This window comes from Phyllobates terribilis, unplaced genomic scaffold, assembly GCF_046119375.1.
Source record: "Phyllobates terribilis strain yellow unplaced genomic scaffold, ASM4611937v1 Scaffold_3__8_contigs__length_932513732, whole genome shotgun sequence".
Lineage (NCBI taxonomy): Eukaryota > Metazoa > Chordata > Amphibia > Anura > Dendrobatidae > Phyllobates > Phyllobates terribilis.
Window position 1 is genome coordinate 585,799,208 of NW_027362763.1, and position 16,188 is coordinate 585,815,395.

A 16,188-nucleotide genomic window follows, 5' to 3' on the forward strand; every position below is an offset into this window, starting at 1 on the left:
ATGTACTGATAATACAGGGGTGTAATCACTTATACTGAGCTCTGTATATATAATGTACTGATAATACAGGGGTGTACTCACTTATGCTGAGCCCTGTATATATAATGTACTGATAATACAGGGGTGTACTCACTTATACTGAGCGCTGTATATATAATGTACTGATAATACAGGGGTGTACTCACTTACGCTGAGCCCTGTATATATAATGTACTGATAATACAGGGGTGTACTCGCTTATACTGAGCCCTGTATTTTTAATGTACTGATAATACAGGGGTGTACTCACTTATACTGAGCGCTGTATATATAATGTACTGATAATACAGGGGTGTACTCACTTACGCTGAGCCCTGTATATATAACGTACTGATAATACAGGGAGTGTACTCACTTATACTGAACACTGTATATATAATGTACTGATAATACAGGGGTGTACTCGCTTATGCTTTGCGTTGTACACATAATGTACTGATAATACAGGGGTGTACTCACTTATACTGAGCGCTGTATATATAATGTACTGATAATACAGGGATGTACTCACTTATACTGAGCGCTGTATATATAATGTGCTGATAATACAGGGGTGTACTCACTTATACTGAGCGCTGTATATATAATGTACTGATAATACAGAGGTGTACTCACTTATACTGAGCCCTGTATATATAATGTACTGATAATACAGGTGGGTGTACTCACTTATACTGAGCCCTGTATATATAATGTACTGATAATACCGGGGTGTACTCACTTACGCTGAGCACTGTATATATAATGTACTGATAATACAGGGGTGTACTCACTTATACTGAGCGCTGTATATATAATGTACTGATAATACAGGGGTGAACTCGCTTATACTGAGTGCTGTATATATAATGTACTGATAATACAGGGGTGTACTCACTTATACTGAGTGCTGTATATATAATGTACTGATAATACAGAGGTGTACTCACTTATACTGAGTGCTGTATATATAATGTACTGATAATACAGGGGTGTACTCACTTATGCTGAGCGCTGTATATATAATGTACTGATAATACAGGGGTGTACTCACTTATGCTGAGCTCTGTGTATATAATGTACTGATAATACAGGGGGTGTAGTCACTTATACTGAGCTCTGTATATATAATGTACTGATAATACAGGGGTGTACTCACTTATACTGAGCACTGTATATATAATGTACTGATAATACAGGGGGGTGTACTCACTTATGCTGAGTGCTGTATATATAATGTACTGATAATACAGGGGTGTACTCACTTATACTGAGCACTGTATATATAATGTACTGATAATACAGGGGTGTACTCACTTATGCTGAGCTCTGTGTATATAATGTACTGATAATACAGGGGGTGTACTCACTTATGCTGAGCACTGTATATATAATGTACTGATAATACAGGGGTGTACTCACTTATGCTGAGTGCTGTATATATAATGTACTGATAATACAGGGAGTGTACTCAATTATACTGAGCGCTGTATATATAATGTACTGATAATACAGGGGTGTACTCACTTATGCTGAGCACTGTATATATAATGTACTGATAATACAGGGGGTGTACTCACTTATGCTGAGCTCTGTATATATAATGTACTGATAATACAGGGGGTGTACTCACTTATGCTGAGCACTGTATATATAATGTACTGATAATACAGGGGTGTACTCACTTATGCTGAGTGCTGTATATATAATGTACTGATAATACAGGGGGGTGTACTCACTTATACTTAGCCCTGTATATATAATGTACTGATAATACAGGGGTGTAGTCACTTATGCTGAGCCCTGTATATATAATGTACTGATAATACAGGGGTGTACTCACTTATGCTGAGCCCTGTATATATAATGTACTGATAATACAGGGGTGTACTCACTTATACTGAGCGCTGTATATATAATGTACTGATAATACAGGGGGGTACTCACTTATGCTGAGTGCTGTATATATAATGTACTGATAATACAGGGGTGTACTCACTTATACTGAGCACTGTATATATAATGTACTGATAATACAGGGGTGTACTCACTTATGCTGAGCTCTGTATATATAATGTACTGATAATACAGGGGGTGTACTCACTTATGCTGAGCACTGTATATATAATGTACTGATAATACAGGGGTGTACTCACTTATGCTGAGTGCTGTATATATAATGTACTGATAATACAGGGGTGTACTCACTTATACTTAGCCCTGTATATATAATGTACTGATAATACAGGGGTGTACTCACTTATACTGAGCACTGTATATATAATGTACTGATAATACAGGGGGGTACTCACTTATGCTGAGTGCTGTATATATAATGTACTGATAATACAGGGGTGTACTCACTTATACTGAGCACTGTATATATAATGTACTGATAATACAGGGGTGTACTCACTTATGCTGAGCACTGTATATATAATGTACTGATAATACAGGGGTGTACTCACTTATGCTTAGCTCTGTATATATAATGTACTGATAATACAGGGGGTGTACTCACTTATACTGAGCACTGTATATATAATGTACTGATAATACAGGGGTGTACTCACTTATGCTGAGCACTGTATATATAATGTACTGATAATACAGGGGTGTACTCACTTATGCTTAGCTCTGTATATATAATGTACTGATAATACAGGGGGTGTACTCACTTATACTGAGCACTGTATATATAATGTACTGATAATACAGGGGGTGTACTCACTTATGCTGAGCACTGTATGTATAATGTACTGATAATACAGGGGTGTACTCACTTATGCTTAGCTCTGTATATATAATGTACTGATAATACAGGGGTGTACTCACTTATACTGAGCACTGTATATATAATGTACTGATAATACAGGGGTGTACTCACTTATGCTTAGCTCTGTATATATAATGTACTGATAATACAGGGGGTGTACTCACTTATGCTGAGCACTGTATATATAATGTACTGATAATACAGGGGTGTACTCACTTATACTGAGCTCTGTATATATAATGTACTGATAATACAGGGGGGTGTACTCACTTATACTGAGCACTGTATATATAATGTACTGAGAATACAGGGGTGTACTCACTGATGCTGAGTGCTGTATATATAATGTACTGATAATACAGGGGGTGTACTCACTTATGCTGAACACTGTATATATAATGTACTGATAATACAGGGGTGTACTCACTGATGCTGAGTGCTGTATATATAATGTACTGATAATACAGGGGTGTACTCACTTATACTGAGCACTGTATGTATAATGTGCTGATAATACAGGGGTGTACTCACTTATACTGAGCCCTGTATATATAATGTACTGATAATACAGGGGTGTACTCACTTATACTGAGCACTGTATATATAATGTACTGATAATACAGGGGTGTACTCACTTATGCTTAGCTCTGTATATATAATGTACTGATAATACGGGGGTGTACTCACTTATGCTGAGCACTGTATATATAATGTACTGATAATACAGGGGTGTACTCACTTATGCTGAGTGCTGTATATATAATGTACTGATAATACAGGGGGGTGTACTCACTTATACTGAGCCCTGTATATATAATGTACTGATAATACAGGAGTGTACTCACTTATACTGAGCCCTGTATATATAATGTACTGATAATACAGGGAGTGTACTCACTTATACTGAGCACTGTATATATAATGTACTGATAATACAGGGGTGTACTCACTTATGCTTAGCTCTGTATATATAATGTACTGATAATACAGGGGTGTACTCACTTATGCTGAGTGCTGTATATATAATGTACTGATAATACAGGGGTGTACTCACTTATACTGAGCCCTGTATATATAATGTACTGATAATACAGGGGTGTACTCACTTATACTGAGCACTGTATATATAATGTACTGATAATACAGGGGTGTACTCACTTATGCTTAGCTCTGTATATATAATGTACTGATAATACGGGGGTGTACTCACTTATGCTGAGCACTGTATATATAATGTACTGATAATACAGGGGTGTACTCACTTATGCTGAGTGCTGTATATATAATGTACTGATAATACAGGGGGGTGTACTCACTTATACTGAGCACTGTATATATAATGTACTGATAATACAGGGGTGTAGTCACTTATGCTGAGCCCTGTATATATAATGTACTGATAATACAGGGGTGTACTCACTTATACTGAGCACTGTATATATAATGTTCTGATAATACAGGGGGTGTACTCACTTATACTGAGCCCTGTATATATAATGTACTGATAATACAGGGGTGTACTCACTCACGCTGAGCTCTTTATATATAATGTACTGATAATACAGGGGTGTACTCACTTATGCTTTGCGTTGTACACATAATGTACTGATAATACAGGGGTGTACTCACTTACGCTGAACTCTTTATATATAATGTACTGATAATACAGGGGTGTAGTCACTTATGCTGAGCCCTGTATATATAATATACTGATAATACAGGGGTGTACTCACTTATGCTGAGTGCTGTATATATAATGTACTGATAATACAGGGGGTGTACTCACTTATACTGAGCCCTGTATATATAATGTACTGATAATACAGGGGTGTACTCACTCACGCTGAGCTCTTTATATATAATGTACTGATAATACAGGGGTGTACTCATTTACTCTCTCGCCCTGGACATAATGTTGTTGTTACACCACACTGAGCATGCTCAGTCTATAGAGGCTTCGGACAGACGGACACATCTCTGGTTATATTATAAATACTGTTTATACTGTATATCTGAGAAGACTTCTATTATTTTGGTCTTCATTTACTTTCTAAAGTTTTCCAGGAATCAGGAAGTAATTTATGATTGCTTTTCTCATTTTAATCTGGCTCAAAAACATTGGCATAATATTAATGTTGATATTAAAACATACAGTCTTTTTTTTATTAACGTAGATTTTTTTTCTTAAGGATTTATTTATTTTACTTGATTTGATTGGAGCTGCAAACCCTACTTTTCCAAACTACTTCCAAAATACAGTTCGTTGGTTCAACAGGCTTCAGTCTATTGGTAAGTGTGTGGCATTGACCTTCACTATTAAAGATTTTTCATGTTAATAATGATGTACTCTGTACAGTGATGACTGTGATAAAGGAGTGTTGCTTAATAGCTGAAACATTGCTTTACCAGGGGATGCAGACTGGAGACAATATTGTGTACCAGGAGTCCAGCTTTAGTCCCACCATGAATAGCATGAGCAATTGTTACAACCATTTGCTGCACTGGTAGATCATTTTTTCTGTCTGTCAAAGACTTGGCTGAAATTTTCTTCTATTATACACCTCTGCAGCATATCCTTTTGTTCTTCCTTTTACAGCATATAGATTGCCACAATGCTCCTATGACAACCAAAATGGACACAAGAAACAATGCACCCTTGATAGCCATAATACATTTAAGCCAGCAACTAACCTTCAATGATAGTCATGGTTCCTACCACGTTTTCTTTCTTTTTTTTCTTTTATATATATTCTTTATTTAAGAATGTTGTGAGGAGAAACAAATAAATATAATAACAATACATATATATATAAAATTAAAAATTAGGAAACAGCACAAAAATTATGTTTTTGGTGCAAAAAACGCCCCCCAGGTACATACCAGTCCTTTAGATACCCATGCAAAAATGGAGGCAGCACACAGAGTAGAATAAAGTGATAAGGTTTAATAGCCCATGTGGCAACGTTTCGGTCCAAAATTGTGGACCTTTCTCAAATCAAAGGCTTAACTGCAAGATTATATCAAGATGGTATAAAACACCAGATATTCTTAATAAAATAGACAACTCTCACTCATCCAACTGTTGGAGATGTAACTCGGAGCTTGGAATACCTTCTCATATTTGATACAGTTGTATTAAGATCACACCCTTCTGGGAAAAAAATGCTAAACACATAGGGAAAGTACTCAATACCTCATTCCCCTAACTCCCTCACGTTTTCTTTCTTGTCTCACATAAAGACAGGTAGGCAGTTCTGGCCTAATTGCCGTGGCTTCTTCACTACCGGTGCTTGACTGTATCTGGGTCATGAGGAATCTGATATCTATCATTGAAGAAGTGGTGACCCTTGGGCTGCCTAAGACACTCATGGCAAAAGCAAAAAAATCAGGACACGCTCCCCTTTGATGTTAAAAAACGGCAGAACCAGTTTATAAATATTTTTTTCACATTTTTTATGGGAATTATAGAAGAAATGGGGAAAAATGCTCCTAGATTGTGGTGCAGGCTGTCAGTCAAAGTGACGGGGAGTGATTACAGCTAGGCTCTCTGTATAGGGAGCGATGACTGTAATTGCCCTCTGTACTAACCCTATAGCTGGAAGTGGATGGCTACAGGGCTACAGAGAAGATAATAGTACATTTATTACCAGTAGGGGCTATTCAAATAAATCAACCAGGCAGGATTTTAACATTGTTTACCTGCAGATTAACATTATTTCTGCACGAAAAAAAGTGTTTTTGGACATGACTGGTTCTCTTCAAAATAAAGAATATATATTAAATGAAATATTTGTCCTCTAGCTCCATTTCTCCAGTGGTACCTTCTTTTTACTTCCCTGAAACAATTACATGCCATCTAACCACGTGACCACTGCAGTGGAAAAGCATCCGTGTACAGTAGGTTGAAGAGCAGATGTGCGTGAATAGGGAGATGGTCGGGGTTTGATAAAACATGTTATTTGATATGGACACATTGAATGACTTTTCTTAAGGCCAAATTCAGACAATTCAAACAATGGGCACTTTTTTGCAGTTATGTTGTTTTTTTATTTTACAGAGATTTTTGAAAAACTTTTTAGCAGAGAATGGTTTAAGCTGGTTTCAAAGCGTTTTGCTTCATTTCGGTTTTAGCTAAGGCTTCGTTCCCACGATGAGCTTTTGGTGAGTTTTTGATGTTGCAGATTTTCTGCACCTATTAAGCAAAATAGGTTACTTGCATTAAAATACGCAGTGTAAAAAGCTCACCAAAAACTCATTGTTTGAATATAGCCTAAGACCGGAGTCACACTAACATATAGCATCTAATTTGAGAGTTTGAGCTGAATGTCAGTGCAATGTGGTCCAATCCTCTCGCATCAGAGAATCAGGTGCGGGCAAGATGGAGAAAGTAATTTCTCCATCTCCTCCATTGCCAGCGTCTGAAGGAATCGCACTGCACTCGAGTGACTTCCGAGTGCAGTGCGATGTTTCGCACACACCCATACAATTCTACAAGTCAGATCCAAATTTCTCATGCAATAGCAGCATGCTGCATTTTTTTTTTCCGATCTCGATCTGATCCGAGCTGAAAAATCCCCAGCAGATGAGCACACAATCATATAATAACATTGGTCCTAATGCAATCGATTTTTAAGTGTGAGCGAACCCTCATACTCAGCAATAACTATTAAAGCTCATTTATACACCCTTATTTCTGCTCGTTGTGAAATGCATGCAAAAAGCTCCATGCATTTTAAGTTGTTTTTTTACATGGCTTTTTAATTTTGTAAAGCTTTTTTTACCATGCTATAGAGAAAGCTATGAAGAAAAACACCAGAAAGTGATGATTTAGAATCTAAATCTGTTTTTCCTTAGGGCTCATTCAGACGTCAGTTTTTCTCGTACGAGTTCACATCTCCGATTTTTTTCCTTGGACAAGGTGGTCTATTTTTATCTGCAACTCCATGGGTCCGTTAACCAAAGCGGAGCCAATTTTCACAGATTGTCAGAAAGGAGAAACCTTTTTTTTTTCCTGCCAGGTAGAAGCATTTGTCAAGCATTTCTGCATGCGGGTTATCAAGCGCTTTTCCAAGCGATTTTAGCATCACTTGGAAAAGTGCTTGACAACTTGTTCACACTATATAAATCCATGCAACCAGCATCGATTTATAGTAGTGTGACCAAGTTAGTTAAAAAAAAGAATAAAAATGGTAAAACATAAAAAAAAACATTATACTCACCTTCTGATGGCCTCCGGTCTCCTTCTCCGGTCTCCTTCCATGACATCATTTAGTCATGTGACAAGTCACGTGACCGCCAACGTCAGCGGTCGCGTGACCCATCACATGACTAAATTACATCATGGAAGGTCCTTTTAGACCATCGCGAGCTGCCGGGGAGCCAGGACGCATCCCTGAGGAGACCAGGGGCCATCAGAACGTGAGTATAATGTGTTTTTTTATTTTAAATTATTTTTTTTACAGGTACTATGGTACCCGGGTCTGGAGGAGAGTCTCCTCTTCTCCAGACCCGGGTACCATCCGCACATTGAATCGCTTAATATCCGCATGGGCACATGTAGTCATGCGGATATTAAGCGTTTCAATGCAAGTCAATGGCGGCAATTACGCTGCGTGTCTGGAAAATTAATGGACATGCTGCATATTTTTCCACAATGATAATCCGCAGCGGAAATTTCCGCAGCATGTGCAAAGCACATGCGGATTATCATTGGGGACCATGGGGCACGTATTACCAAGTGTTTTCGCTGCGGAAATTCCATGGCAAAAACGCATGAAAAACGCATAGTGGGCACGCAGCCTAAGACCACACTCTGATCAAACTCTAATCAAAATAATTGGTCCATTTTTCTCGTACATGAGAAAAACTGACGTCTGAATGAGCCTTAAATGGTTATCCCATCTCCAACATCGTATCCCAATATGTATTAGATGTAATAATAATTTTGTAAGCAAATACAGTTGTGCTCAAAAGTTTACATACCCCGGCAGAATTTTTCCTTTCTTGGCCTTGTTTCAGAGAATATGAATGATAACGAAAAAACTTTTTCTCCCCTATTGGTTGGATGAAGCCATTTATTGTCAAACAAAACTGTGTTTTCTCTTTTTAAATCCTCATCCAGGGTCATTTGGATGTTTTTCGTTGTCATTAAGATTTAGAAAGAGAAAACACAGGAGTTTGACAATAAATGGCTTCACCCAACCAATAACCATGGGTGGAGAAAACGTTTTTTTGTTATCATTCATATTCTCTGAAACAAGGCCAAGAAAGGAAATATTCTGTCGGGGTATGTAAACTTTCGAGCACAAATGTATTTCCAATTAGAAATGTAGTATAGTTTTTCTGATTCGCTTTGTCTCTTTCCTCATGTGCAGGCATTGCAGGACGTTAGGTGTCCATGGTTATGTTCACTGATATAATGACAGTTAGCTAGTTTCTAGTGGTTGTAACCATGCATACCTAAGATCCCGCACATGAGGAAAGAGACACAGCGAATCAGAAAAACTATACTATATTTCTAATTAAAGGTATTTCCTAATATTATTATATTACACCAACTACATATTGGGATAGGATCTTGGAGATATATGCCCACGATCAGTCTATAGCAGCGCTTTGGATGCAGCATATTTTTGCAGCGTCCAAAGTGCTGTGTCCGATCACACAGGTAAATCATTGAATCGTGCGGAGTTACCGCATCCTATACATTCTATTGGGGAAATGCTGCGGCTCGTAAAGCCACGACGCCAATGAGTTTACGCGGCATCAAATAGAAGCACAGTGGGGATGGGATTTCTATAAATCCCATCCACTGTGCTTCTAATGTTGAACGCAGCATTTTAGATACAACGCAGGTGAGCTGCGTCCAAACCGCTGCTATTACGGATCGTGGGCACTCAGCCAAAGTCGTATGAGCAGCACAATAGATGGGCATATTCTCCAGGCTGCTAGCTGAAAAATTTTAATTGACACCTAAACCCTATATAAGGTGCACGAACTCTGCCCTCTTTGTGTATTTTCAACTTTTATGAGCAGATTGACTAAGAATATTGTAGGTATCAAGTCTTATGCTGCTTACGGGTCAAAGGGAAACCAGGTTTACAATCTAAATCGTCACTTACCTTACGTCCCTATAGCAGCAAAACTGATGGGGATGTAGCAAGTAAATCCCTTGGGAAGGAACCACTGCAAAGATCTCAAAACTGACTGCTAAAGGTATTACACAGTCTTACATTTAAGTAAGGGCTCATTCAGACGTCTATTTTTTTCATATACGAGAAAAATGGTCCTAGTTTCATCAGTAATTTTGTTCAGAGTTTCAGATTTTCATCAGCGTTTGATCTGAGTTTCATTTTTTCTTGGATGAGAAACAAATAAAAAACAGCTTCTCTATTTTCCTAGCTAACAGTCTGTGAAAAATGGCATCCTAGTGCTGTCTGATATTTTTCACTGACCCATAAATTTGCATTGACGATTTTGATTAGACACTCGGATCAATATCAGACATGTATCCACAATTTTGCGCTGACCACTCTGTCCGCAAAAAAAGAAAATCGGACATGTGAATAGCCCCACAGACTATACTAGGAAAAACACGGATAGAGCACGTAGGCGAAAAACAGACATTTGAATGAGCCCTAAGAAAAAGTATTCGGAATGGCTGAGGTCATGTTACATATTTATTATTATTACTAGCAGCTCGAGTTCCGAAACAAATGAGTTTCGGAAGCTAGAAAAGTGTGCTCTACATAATAAAAAGTAACTCTAATTACCCATGTCTATTCACTTTCAGCCTTTTTACACGATAAACTACAAAGTTGTCATAATTAATAAATTAGTAAATGGCATTACGGAAAACAAAAATAACATCTATAAGATTACAGAGACGTTCGCCAATTCAAAAAGTGAATTCCCCAGGGCAGATCGCGTGGAAATCTCTCTGTAAGAAAAAATTTGTATATGTGTTTTATGCTAAAGAATTAATTTGGCTGCTTGGATTTCTAGCACATGCATATTGTACGATGGAAATCCCTTAATAAAACTTCATATTTTTGGAACCACTTCCAATTTAAAAAAAACGAATTACATTTTGTAATTTACATTATGTTTTGAGTTAATTGAAAAGAACAGATCAGTAGAAGCTGTGTTGGTAATGGCAGAGCCAGAGTAAATCAGACTCACCTCAACATTAAGCTCTTTATGTAGTAAGATTATTATGTATTTATTATTTATCATATTATTTTTTGCACCAAAGAATGTGTTAGGGTTTATTTTCAGGGGATGTCTTTTTATTTCCATAAACAACAATCCACATTTATTGTTGTGCAAAAAAATCAACATTTATTCAAATATAATCATGTCATCATCACACAAATAATGCACATAAACATGTATATACTGTAGCGTCGGCGTCCCTGCCTCCTGCTAGGCAGGGACGCCGTTCCCCTCACCTCTCCGCTCCGTGCCCGGCGTCTTCCTCCCGCTCTGCTGTCAGCGCGCACTGCTTCCCGGCCTCTGTGCTTAGGGCGCGCGCGCTCCCCCTCTCTTAAAGGGGCCGCACGCGCCGTCCTAAGGAGTCCCCAGCCAATGGCCGGAGGACCTCACCATATATAAGGCACCTCCTCCAAAATGGAGGTGCCCAAGCAATGTTGTTGCAAAGCCTTTCAACTCTGCTTCAGCCCTCAGGTCCCGTTACCAGTTACCTGCCAGTCACCTGCCAGATTCCTGATTGATACCTGCCTGATATCTGCTTACCTGCTTGCTATCCTGTGGTCCGACAGTCTGCCTACCAGCTCCTGCCAGTCTGTCTATGGATCAGTCCGCCTGCGGACCAGGAAGTACCTGCCAGATACCTGCCCGCTAGCCTACCTGGAGGCTCTGCCATCACTTGCTGTGACCACCTGCTTGTCCAGAGAATCTTGCCCGCTCACCTGGGAGCGCTCACCTGCTACCTGCCTGCTAGCCTACCTGGAGGCTCTGCCGTCACTTGCTGTGACCACCTGCTTGTCCAGAGACTCTTGCCCGCTCACCTGGGAGCGCTCACCTGCTACCTGCCTGCTAGCCTACCTGGAGGCTCTGCCGTCACGTGCTGTGACCACCTACCTGTCCAGAGACTCTTGCCCGCTCACCTGGGAGCGCTCATCTGCTACCTGCCTGCTAGCCTACCTGGAGGCTCTGCCGTCACTTGCCGTGACCACCTGCCTGTCCAGAGACTCTTGCCCGCTCACCTGGGAGCGCTCACCTGCTACCTGCCTGCTAGCCCCGTCTAGAGACTCTTACCCTGCTGTCACTTGCCGTGACCACCTGCCCGTCTAGAGACTCTTACCCTGCTGTCACTTGCCGTGACCACCCGCCTGTCAAGAGACTGTCCCTGTCACTTGCCGTGACTACCTGCCCGCCTTCCCTGGGAGCCACCCGCTTCCTTACAAGGACTGCCCCTTTGTATAGTTGCTCAGAGGTTCCACCTCCCAGACCCGTTAAATATACACACACTGCAAATACATACACACATATATACACAGACTGCACATATGATACATACCAGCCTGTTTCCTCTTCAGTTCCTCTAGACTCCCGCAGTTAAAGGACCTTTGGTGAATTCATGGTCACATGACAGTGATGTCACCAAAGGTCTTTAAGCAGTATTAACCTCAGAATAGAAACGCTGGAGGCCGTAAGAGTGTGGGTGTCCTTGGCAATTGCCTAGTAACCCCCCAACACCGACCATGGCTGTAACTAGGTCTTATTTTTGGAGTAGAGCTTACATTTGAACATACTCCAAAAATCCTGTAATGTCATGCTATGGCTTATTTTCAGGGACACATAGTAGTAGTGAATAAAAGATATTTTAAGAGGTTTTCGTGTTTTTGATAGATAAGTATATTCTTCCAAGCTTCTGGTCTTAGATAGAAAAGAGAACAAAGATGAATAATATTGGCAAATTAAGGAAATTGTTGGGTTAAATAATGGTAATCCCTCAGCACCACTTATTCTGGATGAAATAGAAGGTTCTGAATAACAAAGAACGTGAGACTAATTTGTCGTCTTTGCAGAGGTTAGCTAAGGTGATTTCCCTACAGGGCTTCAGGGCTCACAGTGGGGACCACACACTTGCATCGTTTTGCGCGACATATTTACAGAAATAAATTTTTCTGGAGGTAGGCTTATTATTAGGAGGCCCACTAATTGTACTGTGGCGCCCCGAGGGTTCAGTTGCCACAGGGGTATTGCACCTCAACCAGAGGTGTGATATTCCACTCCCAGGTAAGGATGGAGTGTGGACCAGGGCTAAGTTAGCTGCATACACACACTCACCCCATTTCCGGGGGACAGCTCGACGGTGCTCCCATTTATGCAGGCACGACCGACTAGGCTCGACGGTGCTCCCATTTATGCAGGCACAACTGACCATGTCCCTGGCTGGAGTGGGGAGGGGGGGGAGAACCCAGTGATGTAGGAGCAGAAGGGGACGGTTTCTGGAGCATAGGAAGGAGCTCATTGGGTGCAGGTCACCTGAGCTCAGACACAGAGAAGCAGATAAAAGGTGGGGGTCATCTTAGGAGGGAGTTCAGAAGAAGCAGAGCAGAGTGAAGGAGTAGAGAGCTGACAGGCTCGGCCTGAGCTCAGCTCCACGAGGCAGGCCTAGAGAGAAGGCCGGGGCCAGAGTGGAGAAGAGAAGGAGAAGGAAGGAAGGAGAAGAGACAGAGGAGTGGAAGGGCTCCAGAAACAAGAAGGCAGAAGGGACCCTAAGAGAGCAGAACGGACAGCAATCGTTGCAACCCACGTTATATCGGGTGAAGGGTCAGGCCGCAGAAGGGTACCGGATTCCCAAGTTGGTGGAGGTAAATCATCCCTCAGCCAAAGACCGGAGGTCGTGATCATCTAATGGTGCGACCCCCTTCTACACCCGCTAGGAAGGCACCGCATAGGGTCAGGGAAACTGGCGCCAAGTTTCACCAGAGAAAGCCCGAGGCAGCTGGACAGAAGCGTAGTCACTGGTGGGGCACGAGAGGCTAGAGAAAGGATAGAAGGGGGTCCTGTGTCACACTCCTGAATTGCCTGGGGGTTGACCGAGCCCCTCACCTGGTGGACGCAGCACGGCTTGGGCAGTCATTGCTGACAGAAGTGACTTGGATATCAACTGTGAGTAAAAGGCCTGAACTGCACCATAAGACTCTGTGTGATTTATGCTGCGCCTGCACTATCACCCCCAGCATCCTCCTACATTGCCCTGAGGCTATACTCTTCCCGTGGGGAGTTATCCTATCCCTGTGCTGCATACTAACACCAGCCTCAGCGGTCTGCCTTGCAGCGGCGGTCATCCCTGACCGCAATCCACGGGTGGCGTAGTCGGACATTCATAACTCTATAGACTGCCACAGCATTTGGTCTGACCACCCTGAGCCACGGGATCGGGTTGCCACTACTACCCCCAGCATCGCACTGAAGCCCGGTTCCGGGTACCCCACGGCCCAGGGGGTGAGTCAGTACTATACTGTATGGAGCTCTATATGGGGCCATTACTCTGTATGGAGCACTATATGAGTCCATTATACTGTATGGAGCACTATGTGGGGCCATTATATTGTATGGAGCACTGTGTGGGGCCATTTTGCTGTATGGAGCACTATGTGGGGCCATTATACTGTATGGACACTATATGGGGCTATTATAATGTATGGAACACTGTGGGGCCATTATACTGTATGAAGCACTATGTGAGGTTCATTATACTGTATGAAGCACTATGTGAGGCCCATTATACTGTATGGAGCACTATGTGGGGCCCATTATACTGTATGGAGCACTATGTGTGGCCCATTATATTGTATGGAGCACTATGAGGGACCCATTATGCTGTATGGGGCACTATGTGGGGCTCATTATACTATATGGGGCACTATGTGGGGCCATTATACTGTATGGAGCACTATGTTGGGGCCATTATACTATCTGGAGCACTTTTTTGTGGCCATTATACTGTATGGAGCACTATGTGGGGCCATTATACTGTATGGAGCACTATGTAGGGGCCATTATACTGTCTGGAGCACTTTTGTGGCCATTATACTGTATGGAGCACTATATGGGGCCATTATACTGAATAGAGCACTATGTGTGGCCATTATACTGTAGGGGAAGCAATGCAGGGCCCTGTTATACTGTATGGAGGACTATGTGGGGCCCATTATACTCTATGTAGCACTATGAGGGGCCATTGTACTGTATATAGCACTTTTTGTGGCCATTATACTATATGGAGGGCTATGTGGGGCCATTATACTGTATGGAGGGCTGTGAGGGGATTACAGCTGGAGAATCATACTGTGATGGGGTCATCATTCTTTGTCGGGGGATTGAAGGAGGGGGGTACAGTAGGGTCATCATACCGTGCGTGTGGGGGAATTCACTGTGGGGGTATTATACTGTGTTTGGGGGCACTTTTGTTTGCATTATACTTTATCTGTATTATTCAAGGCTCTTTATCCTTTGCTATTACATATTTAAATTAGGGCATTGGGCCATATGCTTTTTACTGCTCTTACGTAACAGATTATATTATTCCAATATTTTATTCTAAGATCTATAAATTAAAATGTACTTTGTTTGTGGGACAACCCCTTTAAGTAGACATTGTTTTAATAAATATCATGGTTGGCCAGAGACTTTGTCCAAGCTTTTAATTTTGGCCCTCAGTGTATTTGAGTTTGACATCCCTGCTTTAAAGGGAATCTGTCACCACATTTGACCTATCTAAACTATTAATATGGGCTTATGTAGCAGGTTACAGACTGCTGAAAAAAATCATCCCTGTATGTCTCATATCAGACGCCTTGTTGTGGGTGGATAAATCATCTTTTAGCACTTTATGTAAATTATCTCTTCCAGCTATGGGGAGGACGCTGCCCGAAAGATAACTCTGCCTCAGAGCTTATTTTACATGAAGGGGACATTACCAGTGTGATGTGTAATGGCTGCTCTCATGATATCACTGCAGAGCTGTGTGTGATTACACCTGACACATCTGCAGGTTCCCCTCAGCTTCAGCTTCCATCTCACAGGTAGACAGGGTTATAATATCGTTGCAATTGTCACAGGTTTACCTTGACAGAGAGGGGCCAGAAGACCGCTGTGTCTGATTTCATGTACTCCTATACTGATTAGAAGCACTTCACCATCATATTTACCCCTTTACCCCCGAGGGTGGTTTGCACGTTAATGACAAGTCCAATATTTACAATTCTGACCACTGTCACTTTATGAGGTAATTACTCTGGAACGCTTCAACGGCCCAGATACATATTAGTACGTCCTGGGCCAGAAAGGGGTTAAACAGTGCAAATTCCTGCTGGCAGTGCAGGGGCTAATCTGTTCAGTTGAGATCTGAGGGTGCT

The 16,188-nt window shown here is 41.3% G+C and overlaps 1 protein-coding gene across 1 annotated transcript in view; it reads left to right on the forward strand.

Moving 5' to 3' along the window:
• The window catches only part of QPCT (glutaminyl-peptide cyclotransferase), a 268,592-nt gene that overhangs the window by 226,091 nt on the left and 26,313 nt on the right, over window positions 1-16,188 (forward strand). Inside the window, exon 5 of the mRNA XM_073671463.1 lies at window positions 4,984-5,083. Coding sequence (XP_073527564.1) covers window positions 4,984-5,083 — 100 coding nt within the window. The remainder of the gene's footprint in view (window positions 1-4,983; window positions 5,084-16,188) is intronic.